Source organism: Agelaius tricolor, unplaced genomic scaffold (genome assembly GCF_023055355.1).
Source record: "Agelaius tricolor isolate 1412-34295 unplaced genomic scaffold, bAgeTri1.0.p SCAF_8, whole genome shotgun sequence".
NCBI classification, from domain to species: Eukaryota; Metazoa; Chordata; class Aves; order Passeriformes; family Icteridae; genus Agelaius; species Agelaius tricolor.
In genome coordinates, this window is record NW_027269268.1 from 10,433,056 (window position 1) to 10,458,821 (window position 25,766).

At 44.2% G+C, this 25,766-nt stretch overlaps 1 protein-coding gene across 3 annotated transcripts in view; it reads left to right on the forward strand.

The window, feature by feature from the left end:
- Positions 1–1,769: 1,769 nt before the first annotated feature.
- The window catches only part of HERC3 (HECT and RLD domain containing E3 ubiquitin protein ligase 3), a 44,169-nt gene continuing 20,172 nt past the window's right edge, over positions 1,770–25,766 (forward strand). For all 3 annotated transcript variants that reach the window (XR_011679908.1, XR_011679909.1, XM_071431625.1), the window contains exons 1-6: positions 1,770–1,896; positions 6,489–6,746; positions 20,612–20,771; positions 22,397–22,473; positions 23,067–23,288; positions 25,270–25,361. Coding sequence is in view for 1 of the 3 variants with exons in the window: in XM_071431625.1 (XP_071287726.1) it covers positions 6,521–6,746; positions 20,612–20,771; positions 22,397–22,473; positions 23,067–23,288; positions 25,270–25,361 (777 nt within the window). In the remaining 2 variants the exon portion in view is untranslated. The remainder of the gene's footprint in view (positions 1,897–6,488; positions 6,747–20,611; positions 20,772–22,396; positions 22,474–23,066; positions 23,289–25,269; positions 25,362–25,766) is intronic.

A 25,766-nucleotide genomic window follows, 5' to 3' on the forward strand; every position in this document is an offset into this window, starting at 1 on the left:
TGGCTGTTGTTTTCCTTTTCATGGTTTTCTAAGCTTCAGAGTGATCTTCTGTGCTGTACAACTGTACAAAAGATGTATTCTCTTTAGAATTCAAAATAACCCATTAGAGATTAAATGATAATAGGTTTATTTAGAGCCTGGAGGTATTTCCTTCTCATCATGTATGATGCAACATCACATGGGAGATTAAAGCCCAGAGTCACTTTCAAGGCTATTTTTAAGTTGTCCTCAAATAATCTCTGCTTTTATATATATATGTGTATATATATACACACATTGCATAAATACTTTCAGAGTAGTGCACTCCTCTCTGATTTTCTGAAATTAATTTGCACACTGGATTGTGCTGGATTGTGTCTACATTTTCTCAAGCAGTGCCTGTTATAAAATACGCAGGAGAATATGAGTGAGGATCACATTCAGCTGTGAGTTCAAAAGGCTTCACACAGGCAGCAAAAGTATATTGAACCTGCAGCAGCATTTTTTTAGGCCACTCATCTGAGCTGAGCATCACCTGTAGACAAGTGCAAGAACAGCCTTGAAAGTTCTCCAGGAAGCTGAAATGTAACCAGTTAAAAATTGGTTTCAACAAGAGACTCCTGGCTCCCTTACACAAATTCCAGGCTTTGCTCCATCATTTTCTTCTTTTTTTTTTTTTTTTTTTTTTGTTTGTGTGTTTACCTTCCCCTCCTTGACTATGCAATCAGAAACAGAGGAAACTGATTGTAAAGGGAAATTATCTATTTTTCAAAGGTCTCCAGACGATGAAATAAACAAAACAGAAACAAACACAAACACACAAAAGTATGTTTTCCTCTATGTATGCTCTCAGTTATTCTAGAAGCCGCTTGTAACACTGATTAAGCCAAAGATGTTACATGACAGGTGTAATTTTATATTGGAGTAGCTATTTATTCTAAACACGCATGATGCATACAAATAAAGGTGATTTTTCACCTGATCTGTCACACAATTTCGGCTAAATGCACAAACATTGCAAACTGCCAGAAATGCAGTGTAAGGGCCACAAATACTTATGGCCACCGGACATACCTTAGGGACTTCTTCCCCCCATACTGAGCCCTTGCAAACATCTGAGGAAACAAACATTTGCTCCAAATATTGTCTGTCATTTTGGTGGTCTGAATGGGATGCAGATTGTGGAGCACAGTCGTCTTCTAATAGATGGCACTAAAACCAGAAAATCAGTACTTAGGAGTTACATAATTGCTTGCTCATTGGCCTCTTTTTTTTTTTCCTCCCCCTCTCTCTCAGTGGAGATTTTGACAACAAATCTTTTTTTGAGGTTGAAACTTTCTGTAAAATTTGAGCTCCTAAACAAATGAGCCTGCCAGGTGATCAGAGCCCACATAAAAGGAAGAAGAAACAGACTAGGGGAAAGAAACTGACTATTGTTATTAGTAAGCGACATTTCGTGCTTAACGCATTCTCAAACACTGGAAAGCTGCCTTTCCCTTGAGACCTTCATTTAGAACAGCTTAAATTCCGGAATGCGCTTAACTCGGCCCGTCGGTTTCTGCCGCGTTTAGAGCGGCGAGCGATCTGCAAGGCTAAAGCCGCGCAGCCCGGCGGGCGGGGGCCGTCTGTGCCCAGCGCTCCGCCCGCGCCATTGCAGCACCGCTGGGAAGGCCAGGAGCGCTGAGGCCAGGCCAGGAGCGCTGAGGCCTCGCCAGGAGCGCGGAGCCCCCGCCAGGAGCGCGGAGCCCACACCGTGCCCCGGCTCCGGGGAAAGGAGATTCCCGGCCCTCCCCGCGCCCTCCGGGGGCCGGGCCCGCCCTGCGCATTGGCCGCACCGCGCGTCACTCCCGGCGGCGGCAGCGGCAGCGGGGCCGGGACTTCCTCGTCGCCGCGGCGGCAGCGGCGGGGCTGGCGGCGGTGAGTGCCGGGGAAGGACAGCTCGGCCCCGCGGCGCGGCTGCTGCCGCTCCCGGTACCGAGCCCATCCGTAGGGGAGCCGGGGCTCGGGCGTGGCGGAGCCCCCGGCGCAGGACGCGCGTCCCCAGCCCGGGCGGCCGCGGGGCTGCGGCAGGAGCCGCTCGGCACCGCTGCTGCTGCTGCTGCTGCAGCATCACCTGGATGCTGCGGGGTGGGCTCGGGGCTGCTGCCGCTCCGGGGTCGGTGTGTGCCCGCCGGGAAGCGCCGCTCTGGGCGTGGGAAGTGGCCGCAAGAAGCCCGGGGTGTCCGGGGTGAAGGCAGGGAGCGAGCGGTGTTTGTACTGGGATTGCAAAATGGAGGTGATGGCGGGGGGGTTGTCGTGTTTGATTTTAGGTATCTCTTTTTATCTGTTTTCTGTGGGGGTATCTCCATCTGAGGGTGTGCGGCTGTGCAGTGGGAATACTCTGCTCCTGCTTTAACTCATTTGCTGGTACACCTTGTATTCTCTGCTCTGTAACCTGCTTTACATTGGACATTGAGTTGGACTGAAACGGAGGCAGAAAGAAGAAGAAAGTGGGCTTGGTGGCAGAAAGAGGCAGTAAATTCCGTCATTGTTGAGCAATGCTGGAGTACAAGAGTACATTCGTTATCTGAAATCTCACCAACAAGAGGGAAGGAAAAACTTGTTTATTCATGCCCTGCCAGTTGGCAGATCTCTTTGTTTAGAGAGCATTGAGCCTCGAGTGTTGTTTGTTGTAATTCTGATATTTACTTAGGTGACTTCCCCCAGAGTGTTGTTTGTTGTAATTCTGATATTTACTTAGGTGACTTCCCCAGAAAGGTCGCAGAGTGGAAATGGCTTTAGAATATGTTTGTGTGATTTTGAGGAGAGACTCTGCGTGACATGAGAGCTTTTAAAAAGAGAGAGAAAAAAAAAAAAAAAGACAAAATGCATCCTGTCATGATCATACATGCAGCATTATTGTTTTACTAATCCACGGAGGCTGTTTTTTCACCAAAGGATATATACTTAGTATGTCAGCAGAACCTTACTATAGCTGAGGGTGAGTCTTCCACCCACAATAGATTTCCTCAAAATATTCCTCACAGTGTGAGGTTTTCCTAGCTCTGCCTGTGCTATGTGCATCCTTCACTGTTTTGATGACGAAATATTCCTGGAATGTCAGGGTCCAAGGATGTGGTGTTATATCTTCCCCTCTCCTTTTTATGTGTGGGGAATCTCTGCAAATGCCTGGCTTTACTGCATTGCATCTGTTCATATCTCTGAAACATGAATACCACGCTGGCTGTGTTGGGATTTCTGAAGAGCAGGAATAGGTTATGTGGTTGGGTACTGCAGTTCTTGTGCTTTTTGCAATCCAATTTTTAAAAGAACTCTGAACTTTAATTCCTAACTGATGCATTTAAGAAAAACCATCTCTCCCCTAAGGGTTTGTCCTGTGAAGATAAAAATTCAGCTTTTTTAAGGTGCATTGAGCTGGGCACTAGGAATATTAATCACTTACATAAAATTTCAGATAAGTGAATATAAATTGTATGTTTAATGTATACATGTGTATGGCTGTTAGTGCTTGCCTACACTAGAAACTTCTTATGTCATTGTTTTAGTATGAGGAAAGTATGCAGTTTGTAGAGGTAGCTTGCAGTGGCACATGCACTTTTACTTCCTCTGTTACTGTCAGAGCAGAGTAACTGCCTTAACCGGATTGGAAACAGAGTGTGAAATTGTTATTTAATGTCTCCTCGTGTTTCAGGACACAGCTCCTACTTGAACATACAATGTATTAAGACCTCCAGCGTTGTGGTTTTTTTTTTTAGGGGAAGAAAAAAATAGCCTTAAAGTTGTGGTTTTAAATATGTTTTCAGCATAAGTAAATTCACCAGGCCATTTGAAATGTTTAGCTGTGCCTGTGCACTGAAATTTTGAGTGGCTGTGTTTTTTGCTCTGCTCTCCACTGGAAAGTGTCGGTCTGTTTCTGTGAAACTGAGCTGCACAGAGATTTATTGGCAAAATGTTGGAAGATGGGGGTGGATAGAGATGGCATAGTCCATAGAGATGATTTTAGAAAAAACTAGTGAAAACCACATTTTCCATGTCTGGTATAAGGATAGTTAAATATGAGGAGCTTCAGAACATCTGGCCTGTAGCATGAATGAAAGGTTGAACTCTGAAATATCACGCTAGTGTTTATATGGATTACTGGGAGTTTGAACTCCTCCTGTTTCAGTGGTATTGTCTTAACTGGAAGAAAAACCCATCTCTTACCAATCACATCATATTCCTTTGCCCATTAGCAGCAAATTCTTGTGTGGAATATGAACACAAAGAAAGTAATTAATGTATTTTTAGCATTTTTAAAAGAAACTAGCACTTGGGAAGATGACTGTAGTCTACAGGGAGCAGGCTGTTGAGGTACGCTTTTAGAAGGTATCCCAAATTAATACTTAGCTCATGTGGTACAGTGTCATTGTAGTTCAAGTGGAATACTGGTGAAATCTTTTCACCTTAGAGGCAGTATCTGTTTATCCTAGCAGGTTAGTGATCCTTGGGTCTTCAGGAGTGCCGTTTGTGTCTTTGTAACACTCAGTTCCCCAGGCTGAGAGAAATGGCAGTCCCAGATTTCTGCTGTTCCACTGTTAGTTTTGAAACGATTCCCTGCCACCTTCAGGGTGTTGCTCATGCATTTTTAGTTTGGGTTTTTTTGGTGGTGTGATAGAACATGAAGTTCACTCTAAATGTAGCTGTTTAAAGCACATTTAAAGCACATGCACACGCTTCAATTTTCTCGTGTCCCACGGCATTCCTATTCTTAGTGTAGTCAGCATGGAGGGTGTCTTCCATCAGGCTCTTGTGCTTAGGGCAACCAGCTACAGAGTGTACACCGTGACTGATTTAACCAGAACCTTGTATGCTCCTGCTTTTTTAACCAGGCAGAGCCTTGTTAAAGGCTCCTGCTTTTTCCTCTGTGTGCTTTGGAGCTGGCCAGTGATAAGCACATGTGGGTGTGAATGAGTTGAATTGTGCTGCGAAGGAAGAAGCGCTGCTAGAGATAAACGGGGTCCTGCATTGCTTTAAAGCACCTAATAAGAGATCCTAGGAAACAGTTTGTGGTAGGAAATTGCACCACTGATGAAGTACTAACTGGAAAATCCAATCCTCCCCCTTCCCCTTCCAGCTCAGTCATGCCTCAGTGGAAGTGACCACAGCTGACAGGTAAAGGGTAAGAGATGAACACCCGTGTCTCAGGGCTCAGATTAGGAACGGCTTTATTGCTAATACCTAGAGCTTGAATTAGCACCAGGTTTTGGAAACAAACCAAATGCATGTGTTTCCTGTCTGCTCAGAGTGGGAGAAGGAATCTTTGGCACTTCAGGGGTTACCCTTTGCTTTTCTATCTTGTGCTATGTTAGTAAATGCTGCTGCTACTGCAAATTGCCTTAGCTAAAGCTTGGCATGGTGTGTCCTAAGACTTGATGTCTCAGATCTTTCATTTTCTTATCTTTCTCCTTCCCTTTGGGAAAAAAAAAAAAAAGAAAGGCTTTAGCTAGTTTCTAGTTGAATGAGAGGAGTTCTCAATGTCCTATTAGTATAGCATGCTTAACAAATAACCTAAACCTATTGAGATTAGAAGTGACAAAGGAGTAGTACTAAAATCTTTCATGTGCTTCTTATAGAATACGGTTTTCTTCCCCCAGCTTTTAGGCATTAGCATCCTGTTGTCTTTATCAAGTTCAAGTCAAGTAAATCCTTGAATCTTTTATATTGCTATATTTTTCCCTTCCCATGTTACCCCACTCTGAAATCCCTGACTTTGAGTGAGCACTGCACAGAAGATAACTCCTGACTGCTGGCAAGTTGCAGCAACGTGACCTGTCCACTGCTGTCAGGGCCAAGCTGTCAATGTGCTGCTCCACGTGAGCTGCTGCTTCTTGTGTAATTCTTGCTGCAGTTCAGGGCTGTGTGTGTGTTCAGTGTGTGGCTCAAGTTCAGTGCATGTGTCTGTGCATGCACAAATTTGGGTTGCAAGACTGTGTTCAATTGAGCAAAGTACTCTTTAATCTGTTTTTATCAGAAATAGCACATTTCTGTATTGGCTAGTACACTACAAATACCTGTGTTATTCTGTTCAGGGCTAGTCTAACCACCTTGGAGGTAATTTTTTAAAGATTTACTTAGAAGCAGCCTCAAATATGACACTTTAAAAGTTCAAATTTGGACCTGTTAGTCTGAATAGCATTACAGTTGGTTTGAGGCATTGTTTGATACTTGGTTTTTGAAGCAGAGCAATTTTGCAGTGTAAGAGCTCAGTCTCCTGGGTTTCAGAACATTTCCGCTGCCTCGCAGATGGAGATGGCCAAGGCATGAAGGTGCTGATTCAGTACCACAGCTGAGCTGTCTTGATTGCTCTTTGTCTGTGTAATGGTTTACTGACAGTTCACAAACCTGACAGTCATGCAGGAAATGCCTTTTCTGGTTGTTTCCACCTCCTGCTGTGAATAACTGGATCTCTGTAGGATCATTTGTGGTGTACTTGCTTCATTCACACTCATTTCCCTGTCTCTCTTGCCCAGGAAGGATACATGACTTGCTGAAAAGAGAGAAAATGCTATGCTGGGGCTACTCGTCTTATGGACAGCCTGGGATAGGTAGCAACCTCCAGGTCATCATTCCTGAACCACAGGTGTATGGCTTCATCCATGACAGAAATGTCAAGGAGGTGGCATGTGGAGGAAACCACTCTGTGTTCCTGTTGGAAGATGGGGAGGTGTATACCTGTGGCCTGAACACCAAAGGTCAACTGGGGCATGACTGTGAAGGAAGCAAGCCAGGTAAGTCTGCTTTTTATATGCACTTCAAGCTGTCTTGAGGCTGGTGGGCTGAGAACATTATGAAAGCTGCTTTGTGCTGATTGCTGTGCAGCTGGAGCAGCCAGCAGAGCTGATAATCATGTCACATAACACAGTGGTGATGCTGAATAACACTGGCTGGCTCTGGAAAGCTAAAGCTGAGCAGCAAGGGTGAGGAGACAGGTCTGCTCACTTTGCCTGGGAAATGCATCAAAACAGAGGCGAGCACAGATGGTCTCAGGGCAGATTTTGTTATCTGGCATTATGTTGTCTCTTTATAAAAAGGAGGAGAGGCCCATGAGTCACGAGTGTCTTCTGCTTTGTCTTTCCAATTGCATTGCATTGTTATGCCCACTCTTAATCAGCTGTTGCTGGGAATTTTCTCACACCAAAGAGTACAAGTGGGTCTGTGTTGAGTAGAATTGTGGAGAACAAATTTGTGTTTGGCCAAGAGGGTTTGTAAATTTTGTTTCCCCCTTTCAGAATCCCTTTTCAACTTGTGCCTTCACTCCTTTATGTTTTCTTAGTCTGAAAGAAGGTCACTTTAGTGTTGTGTTCCCCAGACTCACATTGCGACTTCTTCGTTGTCTTCTGATGGACAGAACTCATGAGTGCTGAGCCACAGGCAGCTACTGCCTCTCCTTCTCAGGGTGAAGGAGTGCTTTAATTGTAAGTTGTTCTTGGAAAAAACCCTGAAGCCTTTCTTCTGGACTCTTATGAATGTTGGCTTTCCAGTTTATCTTCCATTAACTTCTTAGTTTTGGCATGTGGTAAAGATACAGGTATTTCTGTTTCCATAATATCAAAGTCCTGTGCTGTGGGTAATTAGAGTAAAAAATCCTCAAACTGCAAGCTGCTCTCTGTAGGGCTTGGGTCTTCTAGTGATAGAGAGAGAAAGTGTATACAAAATATCCTCAGTTCCCCATGCAGTGTGTGCAAATCTGACCAGACTGACCCTATTGCTCCTTTCCTCTATCAGTGTCTTTTGTCTCTCTCTCTCAAAATGAGTTGGCAGGTGTTGGATGCTGGATGACCAGGGTGCTGGATTAGAGGAGTTCACCTTGAATCTGCCCTCTCTTGCTTTTCCTACAGTAGTTTCTAGACAATTACTGAAAGAGATTGGGAATAGCAGGAGTGCTGAAGTCCTCTCTGTGTGCATCTTCTATAAATTTAGGCCCTGGAATAAATGAGATGCTTGGTGAAAGGAAGCCAAGCCTAGTGAATATTCAGCTCAAACTGCTGAAGATACTTCATCCTGCAAATCACCCAGCTAGCTCAAGACTAGTGCAGAGGCCCCAGAAATTCAGTGCTGTTTTGAGTGCTCCAAAGATACTCTGAGAAACATCTTTGGGCTATGCTGCTGTTTTACCCATAAAATTAAGCAAATGTAAGCTGCTGGTGAAAAGGGAGGATTCACAGCAAGTGGATCAGAGCTGGAATGAACTTGGTGAATCCTGAATGCTGAGGTGTAGACCTCTCAGCTAGGTAATCCTGCTTTCAGCTAGACCAGTAGAAGAGGGCCCATCTGAGCTTCTGAAATAGAAATGAAAGCTTCTTTGTGTTTGATCCCAAGTGCCCTTCTTCTACCCTTAAATTAGGGTCTGTCACCAAAATGTGAAACCACATCCCACCTACCCCACAGGTTTATGTTATTTCTGAAAAAGGTTCTGCAGTGCTGCTCTCTGAGGAGCCTGTGGCCATCCCAGAGAAATGGGTGTTTCAACATAGCATTACTGGCTGTGCCTCCAGTGGGATTTCTGCTGGCTGGGGCAGGTGGGAGGGACGTGCTGTAAAGCAAGGAACAGCTGCTCTTTTTAGCTTACAGTGAACAGTCACAGCAGCCTTTGTGGTAACAGTAAACTGAGGGAGAGCCCCATCACACACTCCTCTGTGCTTTGTCTTGCAGCACTGGGAGCTGAATTTCTTAGTTTTCATTTGCAAATGGGAACAAGAAGAATCAAGCCTTCCTCTTTCACCCCCACTTCCTCTGCATGGGATAAAGATGGTATAAACCTTATACCTTCTGTGTAGAAAGGCCTCTTGAAGCTGCTCTTTTCTGTTTTCCATTGTTGTGGGCCTGTGAATAAAGCCATGCCTGATGGGTGATGAAGATGCATGTGGGGACACAGGGTCCTGGGCTGTTGGAAATGCTAGAGAAGACCGTCAGGAGGAGTCTGCAGTAGAGAATGGGAGAAATGCCAGGAACTGGGAGTCCTGGAGCTGCATCTCTCCAGCCTCTGCTGGACAGGGCAATGTGGGTTGAGGTCTTTTGGTTTTCCTGCCCTGTGGCTTGGTCCTGTCAAGTCTGTGAGTGCAGCTGGAAATGGGACCTCTGCCCAGCTTGAAGTGAGCTCCATCTCCTGATGTAGGAGGCTGTGACACAATCCTGACTGTCCCTTTCAGGCAGCCCCTGGGGAGCCTCCTCTGGACTTCAAAAATGCTTTTCAGGGCTTTACAGAGTGCCTTGGCTGTGTTTGAGAGTAACACAGAGATACAAAACTCTGCAGGGGGTTGTGAGCCTTGGGAAGGCTGCATTGATTTCCTGGAGGGGGAGTGATCCCCTTCCTGCTGCCTAGGTCTTCCCTGAGAGGAAACTCCCTTTTATTTCTCACTATTCAATTTTGCTTCTCATTCATGCTGCTCATGAAAATGTCAAACGGTGGTGCAGAATTGTTTCAGCAATTCCTCTTGGAGGAGCCCTTTGGAGGGCACCTATTGAAATGCAAGAAAACATGTTAATTAAAAGCTGTGTTTATGGTCACATCTGCTGACCTTGTGGATGTAATGTGGAGAGGGGGATAGCAGCTGGCAAAGTGATTCTTATGCCTCTCTACAGGGAAAAGAAATTACTGGGGGAGTGCGTGCCACTGAAAGAGCATAAGTCAGTAGAGGTTTATTTTCTGGAATTGTCCTTTCCTCTTTATTTTACATGGAGGTGCTAAAATTAATATTTAGCATGCCTAAGAAGTTTAGCCTAACTAAAATACCATGCCTTTTGACTAAATGCTAACTGCTTATTAGTGTTTCAGACTCTCTTCCTTTGATAATACCAGGGTGATACCAGGTGTGGCACTCCCATGGCTCTACCACAAGCCATTTTATCACATTGTCACGCTGCTTACCAATTCATTTTTTCTTCATGATGATTAGTGAGGTACTTGAAGCATCCACCCCACTTAGGGGTGGATATCTGGCTTTGTTAATACTTTCATGATTGTTTTTCCTCACCCCTTTTTTTTTTCCTTTTCCTCCCAGAATCATTCTGTAGTTTTTGTCTCTGCAATCACTTGGCAGGGATGCAGAGGGAGAGGAATGCTGTTCCAGTGTTCTCTCATTCTCTCACCATGACCATGATTAATAAAGCTTCTGTCTGACCTGCCCTAATTCTCACTTGTGTTCTTATGCCCTTGAAGTCTCCAGAGTCTCTGACCATGTCTTAGGAGAAGCAACTTGGCAATTTGGTAGTGAAATATTGAACCTGCTGTTTTGCAAAATTAGTCTGAGTTTGCATTGATCTCCTGAAATTTATCAGATGATAACATACAGTATGTTTCTAATAGGAAGCAATAATTTTCTACTGCAGTAGTTTTAGAAAAAAAAACCCTATTCTTCTTAAGTATATCTAAATTTCTCCTTTTTCAGTCCTGTAATTTCACTTGGATTGATTTTCTTCAGGTCTGCCATGATGTTTTGGCTCCCTATGATGATTCTTAGATAAGTATTTTATCTGAGTGTGCATGCTGGAGAACAAAGGACAGGCTGAGGTACCTAAGGTAAAGGCTCTTTTGGGTTCTGGATGGAGTTACAGAGGAGTGTGTAACACCTAGCTGGTTGTTAGTAGTTTGTAAAGCTTTAAAAACCTGCTCAAGTCTGAGATGTCAAACTTGTTTTCAGCTCTAGAGATTTGTTTTGTTCAAGTCATTTGGACTTCATTTGACTTCTGCTAGTGAGAAGTCACTCACTGGGCTTTGGTAACTAGTGTCTCAAGAGAGTTACAGAACAATGTCTCAAGCCAAATTTGCCTCAAACCTTTTGTCTGATAAGATACATCAGACAAACCTATGATTTTTTTACAAAATTCCCTGTCTGGATGCAAATTTGCAGGGGAGCACTACCTTTGTGTGCACTGTGGAGTCTATCTGCTCATAGCTGCTGATAGAGATATCATCATAATCTTCATTCTCTTTCAAAAAGCAGGAGGAAAGCACCACCAAAACAAACGAATAAACCAACCTAGGTGATCCAGATCTTCTGGATTTCTCTGAACTGAGTGGCCTTTCTTTTCAGATGTTAGTCCACTCTTGCTGAGCCTCAGCACTGGATTACAGCAGCAGAGAGCTCAGTGTTCAGGTCAGGGCAGCATGCTTGTGAATCATAAGCCCTGGAACAGCTGAGAATTCAGATGTGCCACCTGCTTGGAAGGACAGTGTGTGTGGATCTTCCTGTTTTAGCCTCCTCCCGGTGGGTGAGGAGTCAGCCACGAGGTCCTGGCAGCTCTGGAGGAGAGGTGGCAGGGCTTGTGTTTGTCCTGAGCAGGTTGCAGACAAAGAGCTGTGTATGTTTATGTTTCAGCACTCATTATAAAAGTTGTTTGTAAAAAACCAAAAGTGATTAAACTGGTCACCCCTTGCAGAAGTTGGGTATGTTCATTTGTACTCATCCCTCTTGCTCCTTTGATGGATCACAGGATCTGACCGAGCTATTTCAGGGTGCTGTGCCTTCACTGGTGGCTGCAGTGGATTTGCTTTATGGAGAGTCAATTTCAGCTGAATTGATGCCATTTGGGCTTCAGAAGGATTTTAAAATTAGATGTCAGCATTTAGAATTAACTTAATTTCGAAACAATTGGTATTTGGTTGAGTGAGAAGAAAAGGAAGTGCTTTCCCTGAGATACCTTAAATATGCCTGTGCTGTGTTGAATTGGCTGGCTGAGGGATTTGAATATGCCAGATATTTATAGTGGGGGTTGCTTTAAAATTTGTGTGGTCTTCATCATGTGAACTGACTTGTGCCAGTATTTTCTGAGACTGTAGGACTAGAAGAACCTACACTGAGGAGAGAGAAGGCTTTTTAGGAGGGCCTAAACAAGTAAAAATTTGATTTCTTGACAGTAGAGAAACCTACTCAGCACCTAAAATGGCTGTAAGGTGTTGTCAGATGCAACTCTGAAGTCGTCTCTAAACAAAGATGTATCACCAGATTCTTCTCTTGATTTCATTTTGCTGAGAGGTAAAAACAATGATGAGCTCAGGGGAACAAGGTGCTAGTTTTTTTACAGTCAGTATGACCTGTTGTTACAGAGGACATGAGAGACAGTTTTAATGCTCCTTTACCTCACAAGGCAGAGCTGCAGTAAGAATGACCAGCTTTTTGCCTTCTGACTGGGGGTTTGTAGGGCAATTTGGCAACCTGAAATTGTTCTTACCTCTGTGGTATTTGTTACCTGTCACTCCTGTACCATGCATACTCTTCAGAGGCTTTCAGAAGGTGCAGCTGACATAAAAGCCTGCCAATGAAATAAGGGCTGCCTGCCTGCCTGGCTTGGAAGGAGCAGGAAACCTTGGCACGGTGCGTGGCACTAATGACTGGCCCTTTCCTGCCAGCATGCTGAGGCTGCAAGATGTGTTCAGGATAAAATGGGTTGGGTAGCTGTGTGTGCTGAGTTAAAGGAGAGGGAAGAAGCTGGAGGTGATAGATGCAAGTTTTCTGAATGCTCCAACCTTTTTGTAGTCAGAATAGTTGTTTGTGCTGGACAAAAGTGATGACTTGGTTAAGGTGAGTAAGTATGGCTGAGAGTCAAAGCTTCTAGGAGAGATTTGATTAGTTTGGTGGCTGTTGATTTTGATAACTCAGTTAGTTATCTTCAGACAGCCCAATGTTCTTCCTTAAGCTGTATTGGAAATAGGACTTTTTGCCATAGATCTATGTGAAACAACTTCTTATCAGATATAGGTGTTTTTGATAGCTGAAAGAGCTGGTAAGACACGCTCACTCTCTTCAACACCTGACCCGCCTTTTAAACAGCTGCCTGCCTATAAAACCTCACCAAAAAGGAATTTACAGATGCTCATATCTTTTGTCAGAATGCCCAGTTGATAAAATTAATACTTTTTTTTTTTTATGTTTAATAGAACTGCATCCTTTGCCTCCCCTTTTCCAGTCACCATGCTTGTTTGCAGTAACATATTTTCAAGTCATATTTGTGAAGCTGATGGGAATGCCCTTGAAAGCAAGGGCAGAGGTGCTCTACTGAGTGTGCACTGTGCAGGTGTGGCTTTTCAGAAATATGGCTTTGTCTTGCTCCCATGCAGACCACTGCAGGATTGAAATAAATGGGAACAGAGTGAGGAGCAAATCAAGTGCTTTTGAAATTCGTGTTACTTAACCAAAGCCTGGGCCTGCCACGAGTGAGACTCTCAAATGTCACAGCTTTGCAGTGTGTAGTACCAGCCCATCAAATCTGGCATCTAGGCACCCATTTCCCTAATTCCCCCTTACACTTCTGGTATTCATCCTCATATTATGCCAAGGTTTAGTGCATCCTGCCCACCTTGGACTTGCTGCCTTGGAGCTGTGGGGTTTGCTGGGGTGCACATCTTGGACCTTGGGGTGTCTCAGTAGTCATGGACCAGCCACAGCTTCTGTGTTGCCTGCCAGTGGCCAGCAGGCCTGGCTGAATGACCACCTTTGCAGCTCTCTCCATAACCTGAGGAGGAAAATGGGTCTCTTTGGGTTTTCTGAATATAAGTTTTCCCTGTGTTTCTGTAGCGACTCATGGTGGTTTATTTCTTTGGAAGAACTGTCCTTACTACTTTACCTCCAGGGTCTGAAGGTGGATTCATCTCTCAGCTGATGCTTGCCAGACTGGAGCCCTCTGTGCCTGAGCAGCCCTTTCCAGGAGCCTGCTCCAGCTGTCTGTGCCCATGCCAGTCTGCATCCTACAGCTCCTCAGAGAGGCTGTGTCCTCCTCTAGACAAAAGGCAGCAAAATGGGGAGGGCTTTCTGTCTTTGCCTGAGGAAGGGCTTTTCTTTCTCAGGGTAGGTGTCAGCTCACAGCTCTGAGGGGGAGTAGCTGGCAAAGTATATGTGATGTGACACCCTGGGATGTCACGGTGGTGTCTCACTTCTTGCTCTTTCATTCCTGCCTTGACATGGCCAGAAACAGCCTTAGAAAGCGAAGGCAGTGTTAATAACTGAGCCAGCCTCTCTCAGATTTTAAGAATGTAAGTAGCCATGGTAAATAAATGAGTGAGCAGTACCCCACATGTATCGTGCAGGCAAACCATCAAGAATCCACCTGGATGAAAGGGGACTGCAGAATCTTTTGTTGCTTGGAACTTCTCAGCCTTGACCTATGGACTGTGTTGCCACTGCTGTGATCAGCCATGTTCTGGGGGAGTGTCACCTGCTTTGGTTTGTCCTCTGTCCTTTGCTATCTTCCCCCCACACTTACTTTTTGTTCAGTGAGTCTACTCTCTGTTTACATTTCCTCCCTTGTAGCCAAATTACCAGTCTTATCAGCTTCAGTGCTGCTGCTGTCTGTCTCTGATCAGGCTTTTCTTCCTACTGCTCTGCTTTCTCCTGCCAGCCTAGCACCAATTCACCAAGTTCAGGAAAGGAAGAACTCAAGATTTGCAAACTGGACTTGTAAAACCCAGCCTTCTTGATGGATATGGTAAACTTAAGGTGTTGAAAGTCAGAGGATGTCACATTTTGATGTAAGCATTGCTTGCTCCATACTTCAGAGTTTTTGCCCCATGCTAAGAGAGATTTGAGCATGAGGTGTGCAGCTGTATTTAGGTGAGAGGAGGCAGGTAGTGAGGAAAGCTGTCATATGGTGGGGATGTGGGCTCCCCATGGGCTTTGCTCTTGTAGTCTGGTGCTGTGCAGGTGCAGAGCGCAGCGTTTCTCACCCCCTTGTGTGCAATAGTGTCACATAATCCGAGCACAAGATGCAACAAGCATGTAATGCCTTCTCAGAGACGCTGTGCAAAGAGCAGGGCTGGTGTCAGGCAGGGTGGTTCCAGCTGTCTACGTGTTGTGTGTCTCATCTGCCTGGCCATGCCATGTAGAGTCACCAAGGTGTGTTCTTGAAACTGTCCAAGAGCTCTGACCTCCTCCCTGTGCACCTCCCTCTGATTTTACTGCTGACAAACCACAGCCTGCAGAGGTGGTGTAGCCACAGGAGCAGTTTTAGCTGGCTGGGTTAGATTATGTTTTCAAAAAGCACGTGACAGCTTTGCAAGGTCTGTGTTTAGTTTAAGTGGTTTATAGAGTCTGATTTCTTTGTCGTGCTCCAGGGCTCCAGATGTTTCCTGTGACAGCTGGAGTGTGGGATGCCTAGGTGGTCAGAGTTGAAAGTGAGCAGAGGGAAATCAGAGGGTCCTTCTTGGGAGCTTTAAGGGAGAGGGGAAGGGTCAAAAAGGCCTTGGCAAACACCATGATTTCCCCCTCCCCAGTTACCAGTTTCCAAGTAGCAGAATCACATTTCCACTGGGGATGATGTTTTCTGGAAAAGCTGATGAGTGTACTTGTGCTGCTACTGGTTAAATAGCTGGTATTTTACTGCTATTTAACTGGTAAAAACTAGGACATGGAAGTTATGCTGACAGAAAAAGGAAAAACTTTTGTAAGAGGAGGAAGATATCTTCTCTCTTAGTGCTCTTTCAGTTGCAAGCATTTTGATTGTTGCAAATTGGTTTTCTCTTTTTTTCCAGTTTCTTTAAAGCACTTAGACATGTTTTAATGTTCAGCTGCTGCTATAGGACTGAAATCATGAAGCTCATCACAGCCTGAAAGGAGAGCCATGATATCCATATGCAGAAACATCTTTGGGATGTGCCATTGGAGACTGGGTAGTCAGCTGAAATTTACTAATTAATGTATAAAGATCTTGTCAGGGCATTTGGTAGATCCACTGTTGCTTACTTGCTTTTTGTACAGTGGCTTAGTGAAATGGTGGTGACTGATCAGTTTGGACCATGATGTTTCTCTCATTTTCTTGTGGTGCTTGTTGAAGGCAGTAGCAGATTTTATAGAGTTTTTGGCTGTTGAATCATGCTTCCCTAGGTGCTAATGCTGTTAGTGTCACCTTGTTAGAGGGTTTAATGTGTTGGTGAAATTAATCTCCAAAAGGAGAGAACTCTGCTCCTTTCCTACAAGAATTAAGGCTTTTCAGTACTCAGAGAACAGGATGATTATACAGGTGAACTTTAGGTCACTCTGGGTGTCTGATTGAATATTCAGCTGCCTTGTGCATTGCAATATCGTATCTCACACTTCTGATTTTTAGATCTGGGTTGCACAATGCTCGTGCATCCTCACTGTGGATGTGGACTATATTAACAAGCATGGCAGTGCAAAGAAATTGGCTCATTGTCCCTGAGACTTGCAAGCTGCTAGCATTTAACCCAGAGGAATTTCTTACCTTAGCTTACCTGTTTCTCTGTTCCCTGTGTTTCTTCTACCATCTCTTATCTGGGCAAGGTAGTAAGACATATTTTTGAGAATCTTTGAGCACTTTCCTTGCAGACACCAACAACAAAGAAGAGTAAATGCTCTGAGTTGCTTATTGTCAAGCTGGAGAGACAATGAAGAGTTTTGACCAGATGTCCAAGCAGACTGGAATCACTTGAAATGCTTCCAAGACACAGCTTCTTCTGACCAAAATGCAGATTTTGCCACTGAAGGTGTAACCTCAGGGCTGATGGTTTCTGTGTAGTTTCCAGGCAGCAGAAGCCATCTGGTGCTGTTCCTGTACATCCTGGTACACATATGGCTGAAGGATTTTGCCCCATCCTCTACCAAAAGCCTGTCCTGTGAGCAGCTGGAAGCTATACATAGACAGGGTGTACCAACTCTCTGATAAAATTACTAGGAGTACAAAAGCTAATTAATCATTCATTGCCTGTGCATTCTAATTAGAGCAGACTAAGTGAGTGCTTTGTGCTTCTAGCAGTTGCAGGCACTGAAGATCCTGTATAGCTTTCCAGAGATGTAGGGGCAAAGCATGGGCCCTGTTTTATAAATAGAGAAGCTATGGACTGATGGTGAGCTTGTCAGGGGTTTTCATTCTTGTCGCAGCCTTACTGCCATTCCCAAACCTTCAAGCTAAATGCACTGATTGTCAAAGTTGAGTTGTAGAAACGTACTCCACTTATCCTCAGCTTTTGCTGGAGTGTCCTTGCAAAGGAAGAAAACACAAGAACAGTCCTGTCACCATTCACAGATGGGCAGTCCTGAAGATTTTTGCCTCATTCTTTACTCCAGTGTATTTTATAGAAAGATCTAACAGGGTTAAAACCAGAAAAAGTCAAGCCTTGGTATACCTGTTCCTGTTGAGATCCACAAGTTAAAGTGACAGAAGAGAGAAACCAAAACTGGAACTCCAGCAGATATGAAAAACTGATAAATGACTTCTAAACATTGGTGCTGTTTTGAGACTGCTGACAGCTTCAGGAAGAAAAGATTATTTCAGTGTCTACTTCTTGGAACTTGGGAGTTTTTGTTTGTTTTTTGACGGTTTTATGAGGTGTTGAAACACTCTATTGCATAACTGCTTCAGCCCTTCCCTGTTGCTTTCAGGGTTTTGTTCTGCTTAGCTTTGTAGATAATTTTGCCTGTTAAGCCCCGCCTGACTGGTTTTATTCACCAATTACACAAGACAGAAAGCCAGGAATAAACTTCACCTTTTGTACTCTTCATCTCAACGCAGTGATACATCTTCTCTATGGAGTGAATAATGGTGTTGTGGTGCTTTGGAAGTTAAATGTATACCAACCACTAAAACACCTAATATTTTGATGTGAGGAAGGGATGGGAGGTCAGCAAAGAAGTAGTTGTCAGATAGATGTTTTTGGTATGTCATATAAGCTGAGAGATGGTACATTCAGTGATTTGGCAACTGACAGTGACCTGGGACCCTTGTTGGACTGCCTGGGCAGCCTGTGATCCCAGGAGAAGGCTGGCTTTTTTCCATCTCTGGAAAGAAACATGTCTGAGTGTATAAAACTTGAAACTATTTGGCATTTACATTTCTTCATGACTTTTCAGGCAAACTGCTATTGACAAGGTCTCAGGAATGTATTGTGGTAAGATGGGCCATACATCACCTTTCTAAAGGCAAAGAGCTTCACCTCCAAGGCAGGCATGGGGTTTTTTTCTGTCTGTGGTTATGCAGGTGAGACTGTTCTCTGTTCCAGTGGTGAGCAGAGCAGTCACTGAAGGCTTTCAGTGACACAGGGCAGCCTTTCAAAACGAGCTGGTATTTATTTGTCTCTTGGGATGGCACGTAGAGCAAGGTCACATTTGTGTTGCCAAATTAAACTTCAGATGGAGCCAAAGGGGACTGAAAGAACCTGGAATTTCTAGACCTATTGGGTGTCCTCTCAGTGTCCCAGTGTGTGAAGTCCTTGCCACAGCCACATACCTCAAGGTACTCTTTCCCTATTTGCTGTACTGCTGTGGTCAGAATCCTGCCTCCTCCAGCTCCTGATGCTAATCTTTGGTCCCTGGAGTCTTCTTTCACCTCCCCAAGGTGCTCGAGTGATTCAGGGTCAGCTCCTGCAGGAAATAAGACTTACTGTGACAAACACTGCTTTCCCAGGGAAGTGTTTTACATGGCTGCAGGCAGCAAAACAGTGTCTGCTGTGGGTGCCCCAGCATCCCATATTGTCCATGTTTGCTGTTTTGTCAGACTCATGATGCTCCCTGGAGTGTTTGGTGGTGTGCAGGGAGCAGCTTTGGGCTGGCTGGTGACTCTGGGACCACTTTTAGGAGCTCAGGTGCTCTGGCTAACAGACAAGTCTCAGTGCACCCTTCCAGCAGGGGTGAAGTGGTCCTCCTCATTTTCTCCTCATTTTCTCATGAAAACCATCGTGGGGTTCATAAATCAAAGGGTTTTGCTTGGAGAAGTGGATGGCTTTGTCCTGCTCTCCTTTTGATGGTATGATCCTCTCCAGCAGCAGCTTTAGTTCTGGACCTTGAGGTTGCAGAAGCACCTGTGTGAACTCAGGTGGTGTGTTGGGCACAGTGCAGCAGGTAATGTTTGCCTTGCTGGGTGTCTGAGAGGAAGAGACCAGAGTCACATGTGCTGCTGGGACACCTTGTCTGCTGGCTGTCATTGACCTTGATCAGCCCTTACAGCTGCTGGTTGTTTAGAGCTCTCAGATAAAAATAGGTTCCCTCGTTTATATATATATATTTATGTATATGTAAATGAACATGAACCAGACTGCCAAAGCAGTGCTATAGTTGGGTGCTTGTGGGCCCAAGTGGGAAGCTGTGTGTCTAAACTGAGTTACCACCCTCAAACCTGGCAGTGGGACTGGGTGAAATGAGTGCTGCTGCAAAGAGCTGCAGGGTGTTACTGGGTGGCAGGTCTCAAGCCCTCCTAAGATGTTTGTGTGCTTGTTATTTGTAAACTGCCCCTCTGTTGCCATGAAGTATTTTGAGTGAAATGAAGCAATTTCCTCAGCTAGAATATATAGTTAAATAGTTGTCACCTTTTTCTTCAAAAATATCCATTAGGGATTTTTCTCCTCATTTTCTCATTCCCGAACACAGAAGGCAAGCCCTCCTAGGGGTACCTTTTTCTACAGTCATTTAAGACATGTAGATTAATTGGCAAGCAGGTTTTGGTGCTAAGTGTGTTAATGATTTCTGGATGCCTGTAATGTGGGGTATCATTTTTATGGAATGACATGTAATGACCCTTTCCTCTCATGTCCCAGGCAAGTGCGATTTCACTAATACTGATCACTGCCTTGCAGCTTACAGGGTGAAATATTTCTTCGTCCACTTGGAAGACTTGTATTTGTTCAGGGAAAAAAAAGGAAAGCAACTTTGCTTCTTTCTGGCATGCAGGGAACTTTGCCATCAGTTGTGTGGTTTTATTGAAAAACAAGATGTTTTTTCATGCCCCTTTGTAAAAATTGTGTAATGAGCAAGATTTGGTTAAAGATGTTTTTAGAGTAGTTCTTAAACCTGCTTCAGTTGCCTAACGTGCTGTAATGATGAAAAGTCAATTGTGGGTTGTCTTCCAGAGGACTTGAGTGATGATTTATTTAAAAAATTTTATTCCTTCCTCTCATTTTGCTTCCTTTATATGGTACTTTTTTTAAATGAGTGTTTGACAGTGATAGTAATGGGTTGATAGGTTCAGACTTGTTCCAAGGTCAGCATGGAGGGTGTTGTAACACATACCCATCAAGCAATAAATCAAGGTGAGGTGAATGGGTTGTGGATGACATCCAGCTTTCTGGATGACTTATCTTCATTGGACATGAGAGCTGTGGAAGGTCAAATATGTTTTACAAGGTCTGCTATCTTCTCAGTGTTGGGTGATCCCTGAATCAAAACTGAGTGGTGTCAATTCTGGGATATCTGTTCCTGAATAACCTGATAGGTTTTCCTGTGTGTCTGAGGCTGGCTGCCATTGTGCTTGAGGCACGTATACCTGCCTGCCTTCCGTGACCTTCTGAACCAGGCTTTCAGAAGAGTTCAGCAATGACACATTTTCAGTAAACCTGATGCTTTTTCTCCTGTTTAAAAAATAAATTGGGGATCAGGGCGCCCCCCTGAATGGCTTTGCGCGGGGGTTTGCGCAACCCTGGTGTCCGTGTGTCACTGTGGGATGAGTGCTGTGAGCAGAGACGCTGTCCGTGCTCAGCAGTGACACATTTTCAGTAAACCTGATGCTTTTTCTCCTGTAGGACACGTTTTAAAACTAAATTGGGGATCAGGGCTCCCACCTGAATGGCTTTGTGCGGGGATTTGCGCAGCCCTGGTGTCCGTGTGTGGCTGTGGGCCGGGTGCTGTGAGCATCACGTTGTCCCTGTGTTCTGCAGAGCCGATCGGGGCGCTGGCCGGGCAGCACATCGTGCACGTGGCCTGTGGGGAGTCGCACAGCGTGGCCCTCAGCGACCAGGGCCAGCTCTTCTCCTGGGGCGCCGGCAGCGATGGGCAGCTGGGGCTCACCACCATAGAGGATGCAGTGACAGTGCCAAGGTAAGCCTTCAGCAGGGTCAGCTCTCCTCAGGGAAGCTCCTTGGAGGGTTGCTCACCAAGGGTTGGTCAGCAAGGGTTGTGGCGGAACCCAGGACATTCCTCTGGCTGCCCTGGAGGACTCGAGACCCTGGCACGGAGTCAAAGACACCTGTGCCTTTGATTTTAACCCATGGAAACAATCACCAACTTTGTATGAAGATGTACAAGCCACAAGAGTTTAAGTAGAATGTTCGTTAATTTGTCACAGTTTAAGTAGAATGATTGTTAATTTCTATGTGAAAAGGCAGAATTTTGGGGTTTTAGAATGGGAGTTCAGGAGGCAAGATGGAGGGATTTGGGTGTGTCTTGTCCTTCCTCCTGTTTCTTCTTAGCCTCCATCTTCTGCTGTGATGGTGGCACTTTTAGATTGGTTTAGGGTAGAGGGGAACTGCCTAACATAGGTAATAGGTATTGAAAATTATTGTAAATAAAGTACATGTAGTTTTTAGTATAAAAAGATAACACCGCCCTGATGGCAGTCAGTGTGCCTCAAGCTGACCTGCCAGACAGACCCTCAGCAGGTGAGAGAAAGAATGTTATAGATAAGAAAAAATAAACAACCTTGAGAGTGACAGCCAAGGAATCCCATCTTCTTCTTCAGTCTCAGGGCTGGGAAAAAGAGACTTTCTAACACCTCGGGGTCATCTCGACACCAGAGACCTCGGCAGGGTTGCTCACTTTCTCTCAGTGTGGCAGGAATAGGGCCCTTCTCATGTTGGGATAAAGGTGATTCCTTCTCCTTGTCACTGCTGCTCCCTGAGCCCTGCAAGTCCTCAGGAGGTTTGGGCTGAACAGACCTTCTGCCCTGTGCTTAGCTTCCTCTATAAAAAATGCCACAGTGTTCTGCACAGAACAAGGAGGTGCATGAAGGAGTATTTAAAAACAGAAATGCTGTTTGTACTTCAAGGTGTTTTATCATGCTGTGTTGACAGCAGATGCAGTCTCATTTGGTGTGCCACTGCAGATCCAGTGCAAAGCAGAAGTTTGGAATGTCTCTCTAGGATGGCTGTCTTTGTCAAAACAGAATTTAAAAGAAGAGTTTCAATGACAAAAGATTAATATTTGAGCTGAAGGGCTCCATGGGAAGACAGTCCTTAACTTGCATGTGGTTCTGATAAAACAGAGAGAGGCTCTCATAGCAATGCGTTAGTGCCATTTTAAAAATAACATTTTTGTGGAATAACTTGAACCTTTGACGTGCTATTTTCTGTACAAAGCACTGAAGAGGGTTTGGTGCTGTAACTCACCGGATCTGCTAGGCCCATAACAGCATGAAAAATGTCAGTGCCTGAAAAAGAATAGTGAAAGAGACACCAAGAACCAGCTATTTTCACCATTTCCAGATGGTTGGATTCAGTGTTATAGCAGGAAATGTAGTTGAGTTACTAGTTGAGTGTCTAGAGGTCTCCACAGATTTGCATCTATTACATATGGATCTGTATTGCCTTCAAGGCACTGTTCCTCAGTGTCAAACCCTTGGATTTTGTGTGTATGTACACCAGGTATCTGAGTGGAAATGGTAATTTTTGTCTAAGGTGATACTGTATTTGTGGACACTTACTCTAAAATCATGTTGTCATCTTTAGGTTGATAAAGAAATTGAACCAACAGACGATACTGCAGGTTTCCTGTGGAAATTGGCATTGCCTGGCTCTGGCAGCAGGTACTGTAACATCTGTTATTAATTACCAAAATTTGTGCTGTTATTTTGCACAGTGTCCAAGACTGCATATTTCTGCATAATAAGTCAAGGACATCTCATATTCTGACTGCTTTTGGGCCAAATGGGATGCTATAAAATGATCAGGTACCATGAATATTGAGGAAGAGCTTTGCCAATGCTATGAAGAAAGAAAACATTACACACAGACCACCCACTGTCTCACTGGTGAATGATGGCAGGAATGCTTGAAAGCTTTCCATCTTGATTTAGAAAAATGTGTGTAATTAATTCCTTTGTGTTGAAATTTTCCTTGGCTGTTACTGTTTTATGTGAAATGAGGACTGGTTTTATTGCACTGTTTGTTACAGCAGTTGTATTTTGTGTTTTGCACTTAGTTGCTTGTGTGTTCATTTGCCTGGTGGCTTCAGGCCATGCTCTTTTTTTTTTTAGCAGAGAATGTCTCTCTTGATTTTGCTTTTTTTTCTTTTCATCATGCGGCTTGGGTGGGAGCAAAGCCTCCAGGACTGTTTATTTTTAATTTTGGCAAACTTGCTTTTCTGTTGGCTAACTTTCTCTTTCTTTCCTTGTTTCAGATGGCCAGTTCTTCACGTGGGGGCAGAACAGCTATGGTCAGCTGGGCTTGGGCAAAGAATGTCCCTCCCAAGCCAGTCCACAGCGAGTCAAGTCTCTAGATGGGATCCCTTTGGCTCAGGTTGCTGCAGGTGGAGCCCACAGTTTTGCCCTTTCTCTCTCAGGAGCTGTGTTTGGCTGGGGGAAGAACAGCTCAGGACAGCTGGGACTAAGTGATGAACGAGGTATGAAAATTCTGCTCCTAGGTGAGAGAAGGACAGACTCCTTTGCCTGGTGTCTCCTGTTGCATTGGCAGTGTGTTTTTACTGAGTGGGTCTGTAGCACTCAGCAGCTCCTCCTGGGATGAGATGGCACAGAAAGTCTCTGTCTCTTCAGGCTTTTCATACCTAGTAGAAATAGAAACATGTTTTTTCCCCTTGTGGGTGTTCATTTAAGTGAGGAGGGTTAAAAAGGGAGGTCTTTCAAGTGTGACTGTCAACATGCAGATATCAAAGAAAGTGCTCATATTCTTCCTCCCTCTTCTCAAAAATACTTTGCCCATATTTTGTTTGTTTGAAGTTGGTTGGAGCAAAGGCTTTCCTTGCAGAACAGCAGGCTGAACCCATCTCCTCATTTCCCAACATGGTTTTGACTGGTGAGCAGCTATATGCTTCAAAAGGATGGCAGCACTGAATATCTCAGTACTGTAAAATGTTGTCTAGTTTATTTGTTGCACAGTTTACCAGACACACAGTGCCAATGGTAGTTTTCTAATCTGAAAAGCCCAGATCTCTTCTGCTTGTTGTTCACACACTCTTAACTTTTTGGAATAAAACAAGTGAATGGAAGGTTTTCTTTGGAGCTTCAAATCAGCCTCTTTATAGGTTTCTGCACAATTTCTGAGCAGATTTGAGTATCTAGGCAGGTTTCTGAGTGTAGATGTGATACCTAGCATGCACCTAGATACCTTGTACTGTCTGTAAAGTAGGGCTGATCTAATAGAAGAGCAGCAGTGTCCTTTCCATGTAAACTGGCAGATAAATGCTTCTAATTGAAACAAAGCTGCAGTTTACATATGAGAGGCTTACACTGACATGGGGCTAATCTTAAATGAACAGAATAGGCATCAGCTTGTGGGATGGTGCTGGCCAGGGATCATATTCTGCTTCCCCCTCAGTGCCTGGCATTGTAGTAAATATGTGGTATTTATGGTAAGTGAATCATGATAAGACAGTGTGAATTAGACTTGTCAAACATGAACAGCAAGGTCTGCAAACATGGGTATTCTGCAGCACTGTTATTATTAACAATTATGCTGTAGAGAGAAGTGTCATTCCTGTGAAAAGAAAGATCAGAGTGCTAAAATACAGAAAAAGATAAATCAAAAATATGCTCTCAATTCTAAACTCACAGAAGTGTGACTGTTTTTCTCTCACTACCCAGTAAAAAAGCAGCTTTCAAATCCTAAGGTGAGAATCTTAAGAAATTAGTAACTTCTATAGGTAGAAACCTGACTTTTTGTTGGTATGGAATAAGCAGCTGCTCCCCTTAATATCTAATTGTTTTGGGGTGCCTACTGCTCTTTGAAGTGCTTAGCTTTTATTTTTACTGTATTCATCCCTGGGAGACAGACTTTAAATGGTTAGGGGTGGCAGAGTTAGAGTGGAGGAGAAAAGCATCATTTAATGGTTGGTTGTGATTAACCTTTGCAAGTAGGAGGATCTTCTGCTTAAGGGATGACAAGAGAAGGAAAGCTGAGTATTTAAATACACATTGGGATTCAACTTACCACGTGTCTTGCACAAGTGTCTCCCACGTGTCAGGGTTGTTCTATATGGAAAAAGTCTAAATAAGGTTTTAGAAACAAATATTTGCAGTCATCCCTGAGGAGTGTGAAGTGGAGCATGAAGCTGAAGGTGGGTGTATCTAGGCTGCACTTACCATGTCTCCCAAACAGCAAATGCATGTTGAATTTATACAAGATAATCAACATGTGCACTCTTGCTCTGGACAACTTTGTTTGAGTCAGTCAAACCTTTTAAGAATTCGAGGGGAAAAGCATCAGTGAAGTACTCAAGGCCATGTGGGGCCTTTTTCTCCACAGTTGTTAAAGGTTTCCCTTGTGCTCATGGACCACATCTGAAAATCAGACTGGCAGTGCTTTTCTTGGACGTGCAGGTTTGTGTTTGTGGAGCAGCTGCTCTATTTCCTTTGGCTTCGTTGCAGACCGAGAGTCCCCGTGTCACGTGAAGCTGCTGCGCTCTCAGAAGGTTGTTTACATCAGCTGTGGAGAGGAGCACACTGCAGTCCTGACAAAGGTAAAGGTGCTGACCTGGGAACCCTGGCCACTGGCTCACCTGCCTGGTGGTTTCACAGTAGCTTTCTGTGTAGTGGTAGAAAAACACAGATAACTTACTTTATTCCTTCTGACCCCAGTAAAAGAAACTAAATGGAAAGTATAGCCTCATTATTTATTCTGAGTATCATTCCCAACACAGTCCTTTGCTGGTTTTGCAGGTGGTGATGTTAATAATCCATGGCAGCAAATAGCAAAACTCAGGTGAATAACTTAAAAAGAATAGCTTTGGGAGGAAAAAAAATTAACCAAAGGGGTGAAAATAGCATTTTGTTGGAAAATAGAGTAATACTGTGCATTAGAGTAAGATGGAAACTAAAATGAATGAGTGTTTAACATTAGCAGTCACAACATTTACAAGAGGTTT